Genomic DNA, 14,478 nt, shown 5'->3' with positions numbered 1-14,478 from the left:
GCGTGATACACGGACGCAAAAGCGGCCGCGTAACCTTACATAACCCCCTTTGTCTTACGCCATACAGCTGCCTGCTAGTCTCCTTTAAGTCTTTACACAATGTCATAACTGTTGCGGTTCCGAGTCACGGCGAGCGGCACGTTTTGTCCTTTCAGAAGTCTTTTCGATTATTTTCCAACTCCGCTGAACAGATACACAGCCGTCTCCTCGACATTCGAGTGCCCCTTATCCCGGTGGTGCCTTTAGTGGCAGTAGTAGAAATCGTCGCGACCAAAAAGACATCCAACCGAATTAAGAAATAACTAAAAAAAAAAAAAAAAAAAATCACAATGACGACGATTGTGGACACACAAAGACCATAAAGGAATGGAACGTCACTGAAATAGCCTCTGTGGTTTCACTTGCGTACCATTGGTGGCATGGCTTGTTTTTATTTCGTGAGATGTGGACATCTTCAGCCCGAAATCATTGCGATCGTGTCAGCAATGCACAGGCCATCATTCGGAAACAAATCCTGCAGAAAAAAAAAAAGATTTTATTGTAACAATATTGGAGTGGGGATTCAATACGATTTTGTTCTTCCCACTGATTTTCAAGCATGATTGTTGTTGACTAAGAGCAGGCTAACTAAAATGTGGAGTTGATGGGGGGCTGAGAACGGGATGCTTGGTGAGGTCATCACTGCAAATGAAGAGGCGTTCAAGGCACTCCTTTATTTGCGCCACTTTTGGTGCGGAATGACGCTCCCTTGTCCATCGTCACAAGGCAAGAGGTTTTCCTTGCATGCTTTGTTGACTTTCAAGTAATTATATCAATGAATGTTTGTCTGTTTTTTTTTTTTTCCATTAAACGTGCATTCAAAAATACAGTACGTGACAAGAATGGCTTCGACCGTAATGAAATACAAACAGTAACCATTATACAATACCAAACGAAAGACAAAAAAGATCATGAAACTGCAACCAATATAGAATTAAAAATAAAACATGCTAGAGCTTTTCACGAGGGTAGATCTTTGTGACTTGGTCATTTCAAAAGTAGCTCGCGAGCTGAAAAAGCTCTACAGTATATATGTAGGCATTAAGATGACTATTAGCTATCTTGCACCTCCCTGCTTTATCACGGGCCAAAAAATGATGCTGCATGAGTGTGAAACTGACACACCCAGCAGACAAGACAGGACAGGCTGATTGTGCCTTGTTTACTAACATAGAAATTGCAAGCACAAATGTTGGTTATGAGCAGAGAATTTAACAACAGCCAGCAGTTTGGCACATAAGTCCTCATAAAACTTGTTTATTGTTAGTCCTTGTTTAAATTTACAGTCAAATTAAACTTAATACAAAGATAACTACATGTGTTTTTAACCACTTGTGTTTATTATTTAGTGGAAAAAAACATTTGACAGTAAATTCGTATGCGCATGCGCATGTTAAGCCACGCCCACATGGACGTCACGACCAACCTTCCACAGGTGTCCGCTGTCTGGTCGATATCGGTGTTAACTCTCGAGGGCGCAGCATCGTCCATACTCAGGAACCCTCATGCTCCAGCGTGGCCGTGGAGGAAAAAAAGTTTCACGAGTGTATTCCACTGTGGACGTAGGCAAGCCCCGCGGTTTTAGCAGGGGAAGTCGGGGGAGGGGAGCCACCACCGCGGATAGGGAGTCCGCGGCGGAGCTGCCACCGAGCCCTGCGGGATGTCGGCGGTAAAGGCTCTCCAGCAGTGGTGCCGGGTCCAGTGTGATGGCTACCGGGATGTGACGGTCACTAACATGACCACGTCGTTCCGCGACGGCCTGGCTTTCTGTGCCATCATTCACAAACACAGACCGGAGCTCATGTGAGTACGACATAAAACATGAGACCAGTTAAGTCGACTAACTTTGGGATCGTTGCTACTTAAAAATGAGGAAGAAGCTCAACTGGCTGAGCTACTTCTAAAGTTTTGAAGAGTATTAGCTTTGTGTCATTAAGTAGAATGACTTTGTTTGGTAAATGTAGAAGTGGATATATTAGGAACAAAAACGGACTCTGCAACGTCATTTGGGATAAGGTAAAAATGCAATTATATGCAGTCCTTGTTTTGGTAACGACACAATAAACAACACTTGCATACAAAGTAGTTCCACAGTTTTTGTAAATCGGGACGATTGGCTTTCATGCCATCAAAAGATAGCTTTGCTAGCATAGTGATGTGATTTAAAAAAAAAAAAAAAAAAAAAAGCCAAACTACCTAATGATAACACGGAAAATATATATAAATAGCTTAAATACTGTATTTCAAGTCGGTTGTATTATCAGTGTTAATGCTTACTGGTCACATCCTAGTTTAACTTCCTTATCAGTCAATAATTCCAAATCTTATGTGATAGACTTTCCCTTCCTGCTATTGTTTTTTTCTTTTATCGCCGTAACAACCTCATTTTGGTGAAGTAATGAGTAGAAAGTGAATATATCTATTTCAAATGGAGTGAGAAAATGTAAAGGGAAAAAAAACATTAAAGTTCACACCCACTTGTACACAATACCGATACCTATTGGTCTGGAATGGAGGAGTATCAACCTGGTGATGATGAGTCACATTGTTTAGCCTTGGCAGAGGTCCTTGTTTTATGTTGATTTATGGCATTCTAGTTTTCTCTGTAAAGGCATTTTTATTTTTCCAAACAAGTCTTGATTTCGATCGCTTTATAATATCAGCATCAAGGCGTTTCACTTTTAATGAATTGTGCTTTTGTTTGTGTTTGTAGAAAACAGTAAGATGTGCTCCTTGTTTCATTTTATACATTTTTTTTTCCAGATATCAAGGGCTTGTCCCAACATCTCCCTCAAACCTGTTTGTGTCGCAGACTACAAAATATTGCCTTGCTTCAGTGATCTCACGCAAAATGTTACGATAATCCAAGACTAAGGATTTAACTGTGTTTAAAGTCAGTCATTGTCATGAGGTGCTTGAGCATGACTCAAGAAGGCAGATTCATCTTTTAGAATGAACAGATGAGGAAGTTGGCAGTTGTTACCTACTAATTATCTTTCCCCCTCTTGCAGCGATTACGACTCATTAAAGAAAGAAAATGTCTACGAGAACAACAACCTGGTAAGACTATACCAACATCTCGCATGAGTCGCCCCTCCCCACACTATCATCTCGAATCTAAAATATCACAATTTCCAGAACAGCTTGGTAAGACTTCACAAGAACTCGTTGCACTTCCTAAGTAAAGTTAATTTACAATTAGAGTAACAATGAGCGGAATCACTAGAAAGCTCACGTCATCAGTAAAACTCGACACGCATCCCATCTTTTGGCTTTTAAAATGAATTACTTTTAAAATGACATTGGTTCAAGCGCGGAACCTTGAGGAACTCCAACCAGTCATTCTGTCATTTTCAAATGACATTACTTAGTAGGGGTGCTTTCATTTATTTTCCGGAGGAATGTCAAAGGTCGGGAGCGCTTCAAGAGATTTCAAGTGTTTAAAGATGTTTTGAGAACAAAAAAAAAAGTGTAAACGCTTTGGCCGCACAGGTGCATTCCTGCTATTTCGCTTCGGATCTGTCAGGACTGTGGGATAGTAAAATTTCTCTTGTGTTCATTGCGTAAGTGTGGACAGTGTTCCATCTGTCAAAGCAAACTTAATCAGTTTTTACAACGTGTTCTTAATGTTCTTGGTTAATGATTTATGACCGTTGCTGGCGCTTGACTTTCTTCATTTGTAACATTTGAAGTTGTCGAACAGCTTTTCCAAACCCATGCACCACCCTACAACATCTGGCAGCCCCATGCAGACGTTCATAAAAAAATGGTTTGATCGTAAAAACATAATCAATAGATGTCACAAAATCATATAATGGAGATCACATTCTTGCCTGTAAATTAGAAACTGACTGGAAATTAAAATAGCAGTCATTTTTAAGTCGACTTTCCTCTGAACAATCTGCTGCTGATCTTTGCAGGCTTTTCGGGTCGCCGAGGAGCAGCTCGGAATTCCTGCGCTCTTGGATGCGGAAGACATGGTGGCGCTCAAAGTTCCGGACCGCCTCAGTATCCTCACATACGTCTCGCAGTACTACAACTACTTCCACGGACGCTCCCCAAGTGAGTATCACCGCCTATCTCTAGTTCTCTTCCCATCATCTTCATCACGTCTCACACATCTGTGTTTTTCCCAGTTGGTGGCGTGGCGGCGGTAAAGCGTCCCGCCGAGCCACTCGCCGATGGGCCGTCCGGGAAAAAGAACGCGCCGGTGATGGCGAAGGTGTTCCCTTCATCCAAGCCTGCCAAGGAGAACAACCCACCTTCTTTAGCGAACATCACAGCACCTCTCCCCCGCCCGAGACAACCCAGAACCGTTCGACAGGTACAACCGATACCAAAAAGTGCGGCTATTGAAAATGTCACACAAATGTATACAAGCCCTCCTCACCTTTCTCAGGACGTGTCTGCTGAGAAATCCAACGAAATAGGAACTCTGAGTAACAAGTGTGTGTCCTGCAACAAACACGTTCATCTGGTGCAACGACACCTAATTGACGGGAAGCTCTACCACAGGAACTGCGCAAAGTAAGACTTATTTATCATATCTGACCCGATAGGATGGTATTTTTGTTGTTGTCGCACATTCGCCTGTGCAGGTGTTCCTGATATTGCTTCCTGTTTCTGTCTTCTAAACCCCTCATCTCCTAGGTTACTGGCCCCTCCAATCATAAGTTCACACCTAAGGGATGCTCCTTCGAGTGTTCCTCCTTCGACAGGCCTCACCAAAAGCAACACTGTGACGGTGACGCCTACGGCGCCACCCAGACTGGGCCCCTCATCGCTAGTCCAGAAACCCAGCCCACTATCCAGCATCTCTGGCAAAACTACATCTCCTAATAGGCCTGCTTCAAACCCCCAGAAACCAAGCCCCCCATCCAGCATTTCCGGCAGAACTTCCTCTCCTAATAGGCCGGCTTCAAACTCCCAGAAACCAAGCCCCCCTTCCAGCATCTCCGGCAGAACTTCATCTCCTAATAGGCCTGCTTCAACCCCCCAGAAACCCAGCCCTCTCTCCAGCATCTTCGGCAGAACTTCATCTCCTAATAGGCCGGCTTCAAACCCCCAGAAACCAAGCCCCCCTTCCAGCATCTCCGGCAGAACTTCATCTCCTAATAGGCCTGCTCCAAACCCACATAAATCCAGCCCTCTTTCCAGCATCTTTGGCAGAACTTCATCTCCTAATAGGCCTGCTTCAAAGCCCCACAAACCAAGCCCCCCTTCCAGCATCTCCGGCAGAACTTCCTCTCCGCATAGAGCTGCTTCAAAGCCCCACAAACCAAGCCCCCCTTCCAGCATCTCCGGCAGAACTTCATCTCCTAACAGGCCTGCTTCAAAGCCCCACAAACCAAGCCCCCCTTCCAGCATCTCCGGCAGAACTTCATCTCCTAATAGGCCTGCTTCAAACCCCCACAAACCAAGCCCCCCTTCCAGTATCTCTGGCAGAACTTTATCTCCACATAGAGCTGCTTTGAACCTCATCATGGCTGCTACGCAGAGTCAGACTTCTCCAGTCACTAACCGACCCAGTATTCCCGACACAACTCTGACGACACCCGCTGCCATCACCACCAAGCCCGTTGCAGCGCCTCGGACATCTGCCACCGCGGCCAAGACCATCCAGTCCAAAATGAGGTTCTTTGAGGCAGAGCGTGACGACAAGAAGCCTGCAACCAAGACTGCAGATATCGCCCCGAAAGAGTTCAAGTCTGATGATCCCGTTAAGAAAGCCCAAGGAGATCAATCTGTACCGAGAAATGTCGCCAAGGTGGTTATAATTCAGACTAAGGTGGACGTTAACAACGACAAAGCGGGTGTAAAGAAACATGATGAAAATCAGGGTAGTAATGTCGCAATTGTAAATATTGCCAATACGGGCAAAAGTCGATTACAGGAGCATTTTGGTGACGGCAAAGGAGGTAATAAGAAACCTGAGGATGGTAAAGCAAAAGCGGCGGACACCGCTAAGAAACTCTCAAAAGAAGAAAACAACAATAGTAAGCAAATACCAAAGGCAGACCCGGCCAAGAAAAGTGATTCAGCGTAAGGACCCCAACTGATACTTGATGCTGTTGATTTCCAGTGGAGAAGATCTTAACACTCCTTTCAACCCCTTTCTTAAGCACAACTCGGGTCCAGACTGGAACCAAGGAGACGGAGACGAGGAGGGGGAGGGTGAAGCTCAAAGTCAACCCGTCCATCCTCTCCGACATCCAGCCGCAGGGTTCCGACACGAGCCCACTCAGAAGCAGAACTCCAGAAAGAAGCCTCGGGGGCTCGAAACCAGCACCACCCAACACTTCAGGTCTCAACTTGACCGTACTGACATTAGCATGGCTTTAAAATATTTATTGATGATTACTTTCATATCATTTGACACAAATATGTTCTTGGTCAACAGAGACAGAGATGCCCACCGACTGGAGGTCCATGCTCAAACCTGTCCCTAAAGAGACAAAGTAAGCCTTTTTGTTTATTCGTGACTCTTGATGTTTTTTTTTAATAAATGTTTTTATTTTTTACATTTTTTTTTACATTTTTTACATATTCCTTTCTGTCATTAAATTGATAGATAATGTTGGCCCCTTTTTTTTGCTACAGATCAGATGACACAGCTCAGTCCTCCACTGAAGTACCGTCTAAGAACGCCGGAGTCTCACAGTTGTCCGAGGTGTCTCTAAGACCCGTGAACCCTCCTTCATCCCAAGGTCCAAATCAGCAGATGCTATATTGCAGCTCGGGGTCCTCCTGTTACTGTGTAATTAAGTCCCTGCATTGTTTTTTCTCTTTTTTTGCTTTCTCAGGCATCCGTAATGGTGACCCCATAAACACGACAACATCGTCGGGATCAAACGTCTTGAAGGTATCTTAAAGGGAAAATTGTTGCGATTGGATGCTTCTGAGTTAATGATGGGGTTACCGTAATCACCAGTAGCCACGTGTCACTTTGTGTTTCTTTACCACTGACTGCCCTCATGTGCAGATGAAGCCCGACTTCATTCCCAAAGAGGCCATCATGAAGGAGCTGATGGAGATCGAAGATAATCTCAACCAGTTGGAGAAGAGAGGGGTGGAGCTGGAGGCCAAACTCCGGCACAGCGAAGACGGTTTGTTGCCACAATCAAGTGTCGAATTTCAGTCAAATCCTTGCCCTTGGTCTATTTATGTATTTTATATCACAAAAACCTGGCAGTTGCGTAGGGGTGTGCGAACTTTTTATACTCCCTATATATGTACGACTGACTCGCCGTTTGCGTTTCAGAAGGCGAGGATGACTCCCTCATGGACGAGCTGATGGTGGAATGGTTCACGTTGATCAGGAACAAGCAGGTGGCCATGCGGCGGGAGTCTGAGCTCGTCTACATGTGAGACGCCGGCGAGTCGAATGATTAGTCCGACAGATTTTTGGCCAGAAGTTCTCCGTACATCAGTTCCTGCTTGACTATTATGTGTATTTGTATAGCGGTAAAACCCAGGACCTGGAGGAACAGCAGCCAAGTGTTGAGCAGGAGCTCCGAAAGCTTATCGAAAAACCAGGTGAGGAACCAAACACCTTTCACTTTTTTTTTTTTTTTTTTACTCCAGCTGTGACTCAAGACTGAAAAATGTGTCGTTTGGTTCACAGAGCATCTGAAAACGGCGTTTGAACGCAAGCGAGAAGAAGAGCTAATGAGCAAGTTGGTGGATATCGTCAACGGCCGCAATGCCATTGTAGAAGGTCTGGACGAAGACAGGCTTAGGTAAGCTTGCAAACAAACACCACTGACACAATGTTGTTGACAGAGCTTAAATCACAACTTTGTTTTTCTCTGTTGTGTTCTATCAGAGAGGAAGAGGAGGACCAGGAGCTGAACAAATTGATGGAGAATTTTAGTAAGTATTTCACCAGATTTTAGAACTTCAGATTCACAAGTAGTGTGGCTCAAAGTTTTTTTTTTCCGTTTTTTGGGGATTGGCTGACGATAGTGACCAGTCCAAATAGTACCTTGCTTCTTTTTTTTTGTGTGAATATGGTTTCTCTGTATTGCAGATGAACAGTGTTGACAAATGGTTGCGCTAAATGCGGGACTATGTTGCTTTTCAGTGTGTTGTTAAATGTGTCCAAATGTCCTCTCCCAGGTGTAAAAAAAGACAAACCAAAGAAAAAGTCTTCCATATCCAAACTGTTCACCTGGGGGAGCAAGAAGGAGGCCTGACGCCTGGCAGTAAACTCCTTTGCTGCCCTCTTGTGGTACTCCTCCCTACCACTGACTCAATGGACAACTTGTTGTGTGTGTGTGTGTGTGTGTGGGGGGGGGGGGGCTTTCTCAGCATGAGAAGTTAATGACATACTCGTGTTGATGGCTTCAGTTCATTTTAATCCGCTTACACTCTTAATCTACTTAACACACACACAGATAGATAGATAGATAGATAGATAGATAGATAGATAGATAGATAGATAGATCTTTGCACATCTTTTTACCGACTTATTTTTTTTATTTTTAACTTGACAAAAAAAATTCTGCTTTGTCAAATCAGATATGGGCTGGCTAATGTGATCCATATTGGATCTGAAATGATTTAAAATGTGCGTAGGCTCTGATGCAACATTTTCCATGTTTACCGCCTGCTAAGATGTAGTTAAACATGGTATTTATTGTATATTTACCTTTTTAATAGGATTGGGGACGCTAATATTAAGATGTAACTTGAATAGATTTTTATCCTAATATGGTTAAACTGACCTGTGTTTGTAATGTGCTATGATTTATATTGAAGTAATAGTTATGTTTCTGTCCTGGCTGGTGCTTGGATCGGGTATTGGTAAAATAAAAATTATGAGAGGAAAACATATCTTAGTTGTAGTTGATTCTGTACCTCTATAAATTACGACCTCAATAATTAACATTAAATATTTCCACACAATCCAATTATAATTTTATCGCTAAGTGAACATGTTGCAATGACGTTTTCTGCCACTAGAGGACAGCATGTGCCTTTTCATCCATGCCGGTTAGCGCTTAAAGAATCAACAATGAGTCATTAGCCGACTGCATCGCGTTTTGTAAAACAATTGTTTTTTTCATACATTCATTTTAGAGAAGTATTTTCCAACCTTTTGAGCCAAGGAATGGATTTTACATTAAAACCGTACCGCACCACGTGATGCGGCATTGTTTTAATACCTGAAAAAAAAAAATACACAGGTGATTTGAATGATTAAACACAACATATTTACGGTGTCACCGTTAGCCTAGCAACAAGAGTGTTTTGGTTGCACCAAGAAGAAGTTTATGACCTTCTATGTCAATTAATAGAATTCTCAGTCAATTTTAATTAATACAAAAAAAGTGGTGTCATTTTGCGTGCAACGGCACCCGATTGTTTTGGTTGTTTTTTGGACTAGTGTCATGGAGCTGTCCACTGGGCCCTCTCAATATTTTCGAGGCATTAAGGTAAGAAAATCAAATCAATTCCAACTGAGACATAATTTTTACCCTTTTTTTTTTTCAGGGGTTTGAATCACAAATCTGTAAAACCTTCATTTTCACATAAGTGTTTTTTAAGACGTCAGTGTCACCTGATCCAAGGAATTAAACAGCCAATCGTGATTAATTGTGGCTTCTTATGGTGTGAGCTGTTAGTGACTGTAATCTGCAATATAGTTGTCGTTTGTCCCAAAAAATATATGCCTGAGTATTGTCTGTACATTTGTTAAAAGTGTTGTAACTGCCACAGTTAGATGCAACTTTGGTAGACTGTATTATGGAATTTTAGATTAAGCAATCTTTTGTTGTTTGTTTGTTTTTAAATATAAAGTGTAATCTCTGTTTTGTGTTGAGTAATTTACTTTGAGATATGTTCCCTAACCAAACTGTTTGTTGTAAAGGGACCACTGGAAAGACTTTTTCGACCAGAGAAATTGGAGGAAGCTAATTTGCCACGGCACACTGGTTAGTAAATCACTTTTTGTGGGGGGGGGGGGGGGGAGAAGATTGTGGTTTAAAAAGTTAACAATTTTTATCATTAGCCCCCCCCCAGTTTGTGTCTTAACACGCCAGCCCTGGAAAAACCATTACGGCCGAAGAAAGTCCACATGGACCTGTGGATGTCGCCCGTGGCAACCCTTCGCATGAGGTCTGTACATACACACACATCGACAGCGAGACAATCCTTTGAGAATTTCGCTTGACATCTTAGTCTTTGTGTTTCTCTAAGTGTGTGTGACACGAGGCAGTCAAGTGATGATTAGTGTGTGTCAAAATGGGAGCATGGCGTGTACACACATTTTAAGCTTCTTAAAGAATTGCTATTTTTCTTTTGTAGCTATGCGAGTGACGTGAATCGGCAACATTTCTCAGGCCTCAAACTTAATCACAATAATTTCAAACTTACCAAAATGCTTCAGTAAACATTTAATTTTAGACACAAATCAAAGCGTGAATGCACATCACTAAACAGTATGTTTTGTCTTTATATGTCAGTAAACAAAACCTTAATCTGTTTTTTTTTTAAATTATTCTTCACTTCATCACAGGCATATCATCTTTATCCTCTGCAGAGAGCGACTAATATTACTGCCGTACTGAGGAGTCGAGTATTCTTTCAGATTATGCCAAAATGTAATTTTCAGAAAGTCACTCTGACTTTGGGTTGCTTTTCAAAATAAAATGAAGGATTTGATACAAAAAATATAATGTTTCATACAAGAAAGCGTGTTTAGTATTACATTTAAAAAGAAATACAACGGCTTCAGAAGGTTTCATTTATGAACCAGTTCAGTCAAATTTCATACGAAATGTAGCGTGTGCAGAATTTGATCCGACCTGATGCAAATTTTATTGGATTTCACACCAAATAAAATTCTTTCGTAGGATTTCATACGCACAGACCACAATACAAAGCATCATCTCAAGAACAAACAGCAATCAGAGAGTATTTATTAAGCCACGCCCTGAGCTCCTGCCCTGTGTGTGCGTGTGTGTGTGTTAATAGCGTAAATTAGCATACAAATGAGAGATGCTGTACGATAGAATCCACTCAGCTTCGATCTGTCTGCTGGGACTTGATGATTACCTCTTCTTGCTCCTCCTCATCTCTCTTTCCTGGCTTTGTGTCGCCCTTCTTGTCTTGACGTTCTTCTGCTGAATGTCCACCATGTTTAAGCTGTATTGTTTGTTTACCGTCAGGCACACTTAATTGCTCTTGACTCATTTGCAAATAAGTGAGGATCAGTCGGGGAAATAGCACATACAGCACCTAGCATGCATTTCTAGCATTTTCCTTCGTCTTTGCCTCGGCGGTCCCCGGTCGGTTGAGGCCCGGCGGAGCACGGCGGGAGGTGTTAATGATGTGGGGGGCTCGCTGGTCTCTGCTGGGAGTCATGTGTTGGCGCACGTTGAAGAAAACATCTTTAGTCTTCACCTCTGTGTGCCCTTTTCCACCTTCTGCATATTAAAATACATTTCACCTAAAAGTCACGCCCATCTATTTAAGCATGCATTTGGTGCTGGCGAATTTTGGATTTTATTATTTCTTGTGGTTTGAAGTCCGAATTTGACTCTGCTGCGAATGCTGATGAGGAACAACAGTAGTTTAAGCCTCTGGGCTCTCTGACGGCCGTTCATGTCTGCTCTGCTAATGCAAATGTTTAGAAAGTAACCATCCACCATATTTAGTAATAAATTGGCTCTTATTGTCGAAGTACCAACTCCCTTGAGCAGAAACAACATCAGCTCTGGAGACAGACTGAGTCAGCCTTCAGGAACAAAGCAATTCAAGCACATTCTCAGTTACAATATTGTCTTTGTGGCAGGAGAGGCATGCGTGGGGATAAAGTGGGGGTGGCGGTCCGCAACGACGTAACCGTGTAATTTCCTAATTCTGATCTTGCAAGGCTATCCCTCCTAATCAGTGTCCCATTCCCACATTTACAGGGAGAAAGTAGACCGAGAGGCTGGAGGCCGACACACATACACGGGGGCGTGAAATTACATGAGGCAAAAAGATACAGAGAAAAGGCGTGAGAGAACAAACAGGCCTATCAAACGACCACAGAGCCAGATAACAAGATAAGGCCTAATCAATCAATTCGCGCACACAGTGAGATATTGCTAAGTGGCTCCTGAGTCGTGGCGGCAAATTAAATCTACACACTACTCCAAGTGAGAGCGCGGCGAGGAAGTGGGAGTGGGCCGAGCAAAGGGGCAGGAAGGGTTGGGCGGGGGATGGGGCTCGGGGGCGCTAATAGGCGCTAATTTCATCAGCGCGGCCCGTGATGAAGCTTTTACGCGCTTCTTCGGAGAGGCCAAACTAAAAGGCTGCAGCTCTGCTCGTGTTCAACATAAGTGGGCTGTCATGAGTGGATTTGCAAGACCATAGCCAAGAATTTGATTACGGGCGCTAATAGTGTGCGCGCTAGCTCTTGTTTAGGCTAGTATGTTAGCTAATACTATCGGTACCCGGAAACGCCCATAAGGTGTTTATTAGTGATTCTTTATTGTAGTGTGGCCATCTTTTTTTTTTTTTGTAATGAATTGGTTTTGTAATTCCACAGAGATGAATGTAATTGATCAAGTCATTTAGAATCATCGATGAGATGACTTTGCAGATTTTTTTTTTTTGACAAGAATGTGAATTGGACTACCACTCAGCCCCTTTTAAGACACCTTTTAACACAAACACACACACACACACACACCTGCACTTCCCCACACTGCACTAAAACACACACACAGTTGGCATCAGTTTCCATCTAATGACATCCTCCGAGTATAATTAGTATGGCCAATTAACAGCAGTAACGATGCTTGCATTCATTATGTCAAATTACACAGTGCTGACAAAGTGTCAACTCAGCTATGCTCACCTGCTGAGTACATGTGTGTGTGTGCATGCGCGTGTACGTACGTACGTACGTACGTACGTGTGTGTTTGCCGGTTTAATATACATCGTAAGCCGGTAGGTTAACAAACGTCTTGCGCACTTTCTCAACTCAACACCCACGCACACATATCCACATATGTGCATGCATTCAATTAGCGTGCATCCAACAGAGATGTTTAACTTGCACTCAGACGGTTTGACTTTTTGCACGACTCAATCGCGCCGCACCGAATATGATACTCCATAGTCTCCACCTTGCTGCACCCTCCCGTTGTCTCATCGTCCTCAGTCTTCTTTCATTCAAACGCATCAAGGAGTAAACGCAGGATAGTCGTTCTCCTCCATGTTGTTAGCGGCTCTTGTTGTGGTTTTCCCAGGTCATCACACATTGGTGTGCACTAAAGCAGTCTTGTGATTGCTAATTAGCCAGACGAGCACGCAAAGGCCTCTGACACACGCACACAAATAATAATAGGCAGAGCTCTCTTGATAGGCAATTTACTTCCTCCTGACACCTCATCAGCCACTGAACAACACACACACATGCACGCATTCCTCGGACACACACACACACACACACACACACACACACACACACACACACACACACACACACACACACACACACACACACACACACACACACACACACATTCATGCGTCTTTGCATATGCAGCGTTTATTGCAGTGTTTAATATGCAGTGTGACTGGGAGAATCTGTTCCTTTGCTCTAGCATCACAAAATGTTATATGTACACACACACACACACACACACACACGCACATACACTCATAAAAAGGACCAGACGGCAAATGAATCATCAGGAGCCCTGCTGTGTTAAGTAATCACACTCAGGCGTTTAATTACTGACGAGAACGTGATGATAATGATGATGCTCTTTAATTAACACAACGCTAATTGAAGAGAACCGACGAATCAGAGCGCTCACTTTGAATAATTAGGAAGAAACGGGAGACGAGGTTAACTCATTATTTTGTATTATTACCTGTCAGAAGTGTATTTATTATTATTTTTTTTTAGGGAAGCTAATTGACTTCGAAATCATGTGTAAACAGTGGATGGTGAAAGTTAGTTTAAAGAGAGCCGGTAAATGAAGGTGGTTGAAACTGAGTTGACAAAGGTGATGTGCTGTCTTGTTCAAGCTATAGCTAAGTTAGCAAATGCTAACATTCTCGGTACTGATATCAATTTATGTATCTATCGTCATTATAGAGATTGTCATAGCAGGTTCATGTTTTGTCAACGTTAAGATGAGCTCATGCTTTGAAACGCTCTTTAGCATGTTGGCTAACTATTAGCATTCACTTCTCAGTCGCTCACTTGCTGTTGTGATGTTCAAAGTGTGCATAATGTTACCGTAGCTCGCAATCGTCTCAAGACAAACTGGCCTCTGTCGATCCTTTTTGTTCTACACAAGATTTGAATGTTTCACAAGCTAGACGCAGCGTGATTTACCATGAACGCACAAACACGGTCACGGATGCTAGCATGTAATTCTGCGTGAGCCGCTTGTAAAGAAAAAAGCCCCAGAAACTTTGCATCTCTTCTG

At 43.0% G+C, this 14,478-nt stretch overlaps 1 protein-coding gene and 1 long non-coding RNA gene across 4 annotated transcripts; both read left to right on the top strand.

Annotated features, from left to right (window-relative positions):
- Window positions 1-1,504: 1,504 nt before the first annotated feature.
- On the top strand, window positions 1,505-8,438 carry LOC119126251 (MICAL-like protein 2). 3 transcript variants are annotated; one of them, XM_037257410.1, is made up of 17 exons: window positions 1,505-1,842; window positions 3,051-3,099; window positions 3,960-4,101; window positions 4,176-4,363; window positions 4,439-4,566; window positions 4,690-6,081; window positions 6,162-6,343; window positions 6,437-6,497; window positions 6,640-6,746; window positions 6,843-6,901; window positions 7,022-7,145; window positions 7,301-7,403; window positions 7,502-7,575; window positions 7,664-7,778; window positions 7,865-7,911; window positions 8,158-8,273; window positions 8,327-8,438. In XM_037257410.1, exons 1-16 carry the CDS (start codon window positions 1,700-1,702, stop codon window positions 8,232-8,234), a joined length of 2,991 nt encoding a protein of 996 aa, XP_037113305.1. In that variant the 5' UTR covers window positions 1,505-1,699; the 3' UTR covers window positions 8,235-8,273; window positions 8,327-8,438. The 3 variants fall into 3 exon arrangements, with proteins under 3 accessions (XP_037113305.1, XP_037113317.1, XP_037113296.1); XM_037257422.1 differs by having other exon boundaries at window positions 6,440-6,497; window positions 8,158-8,438; XM_037257401.1 differs by having other exon boundaries at window positions 8,158-8,438.
- On the top strand, window positions 2,091-2,407 carry LOC119126267. The gene is made up of 2 exons (XR_005098623.1): window positions 2,091-2,121; window positions 2,175-2,407. It is a non-coding gene; the product is annotated as an uncharacterized LOC119126267 (long non-coding RNA).
- Window positions 8,439-14,478: the final 6,040 nt, after the last annotated feature.

The sequence above is a fragment of the Syngnathus acus genome, chromosome 1 (assembly GCF_901709675.1).
Source record: "Syngnathus acus chromosome 1, fSynAcu1.2, whole genome shotgun sequence".
Lineage (NCBI taxonomy): Eukaryota > Metazoa > Chordata > Actinopteri > Syngnathiformes > Syngnathidae > Syngnathus > Syngnathus acus.
This window is presented reverse-complemented; position numbering and strand designations above follow the sequence as displayed.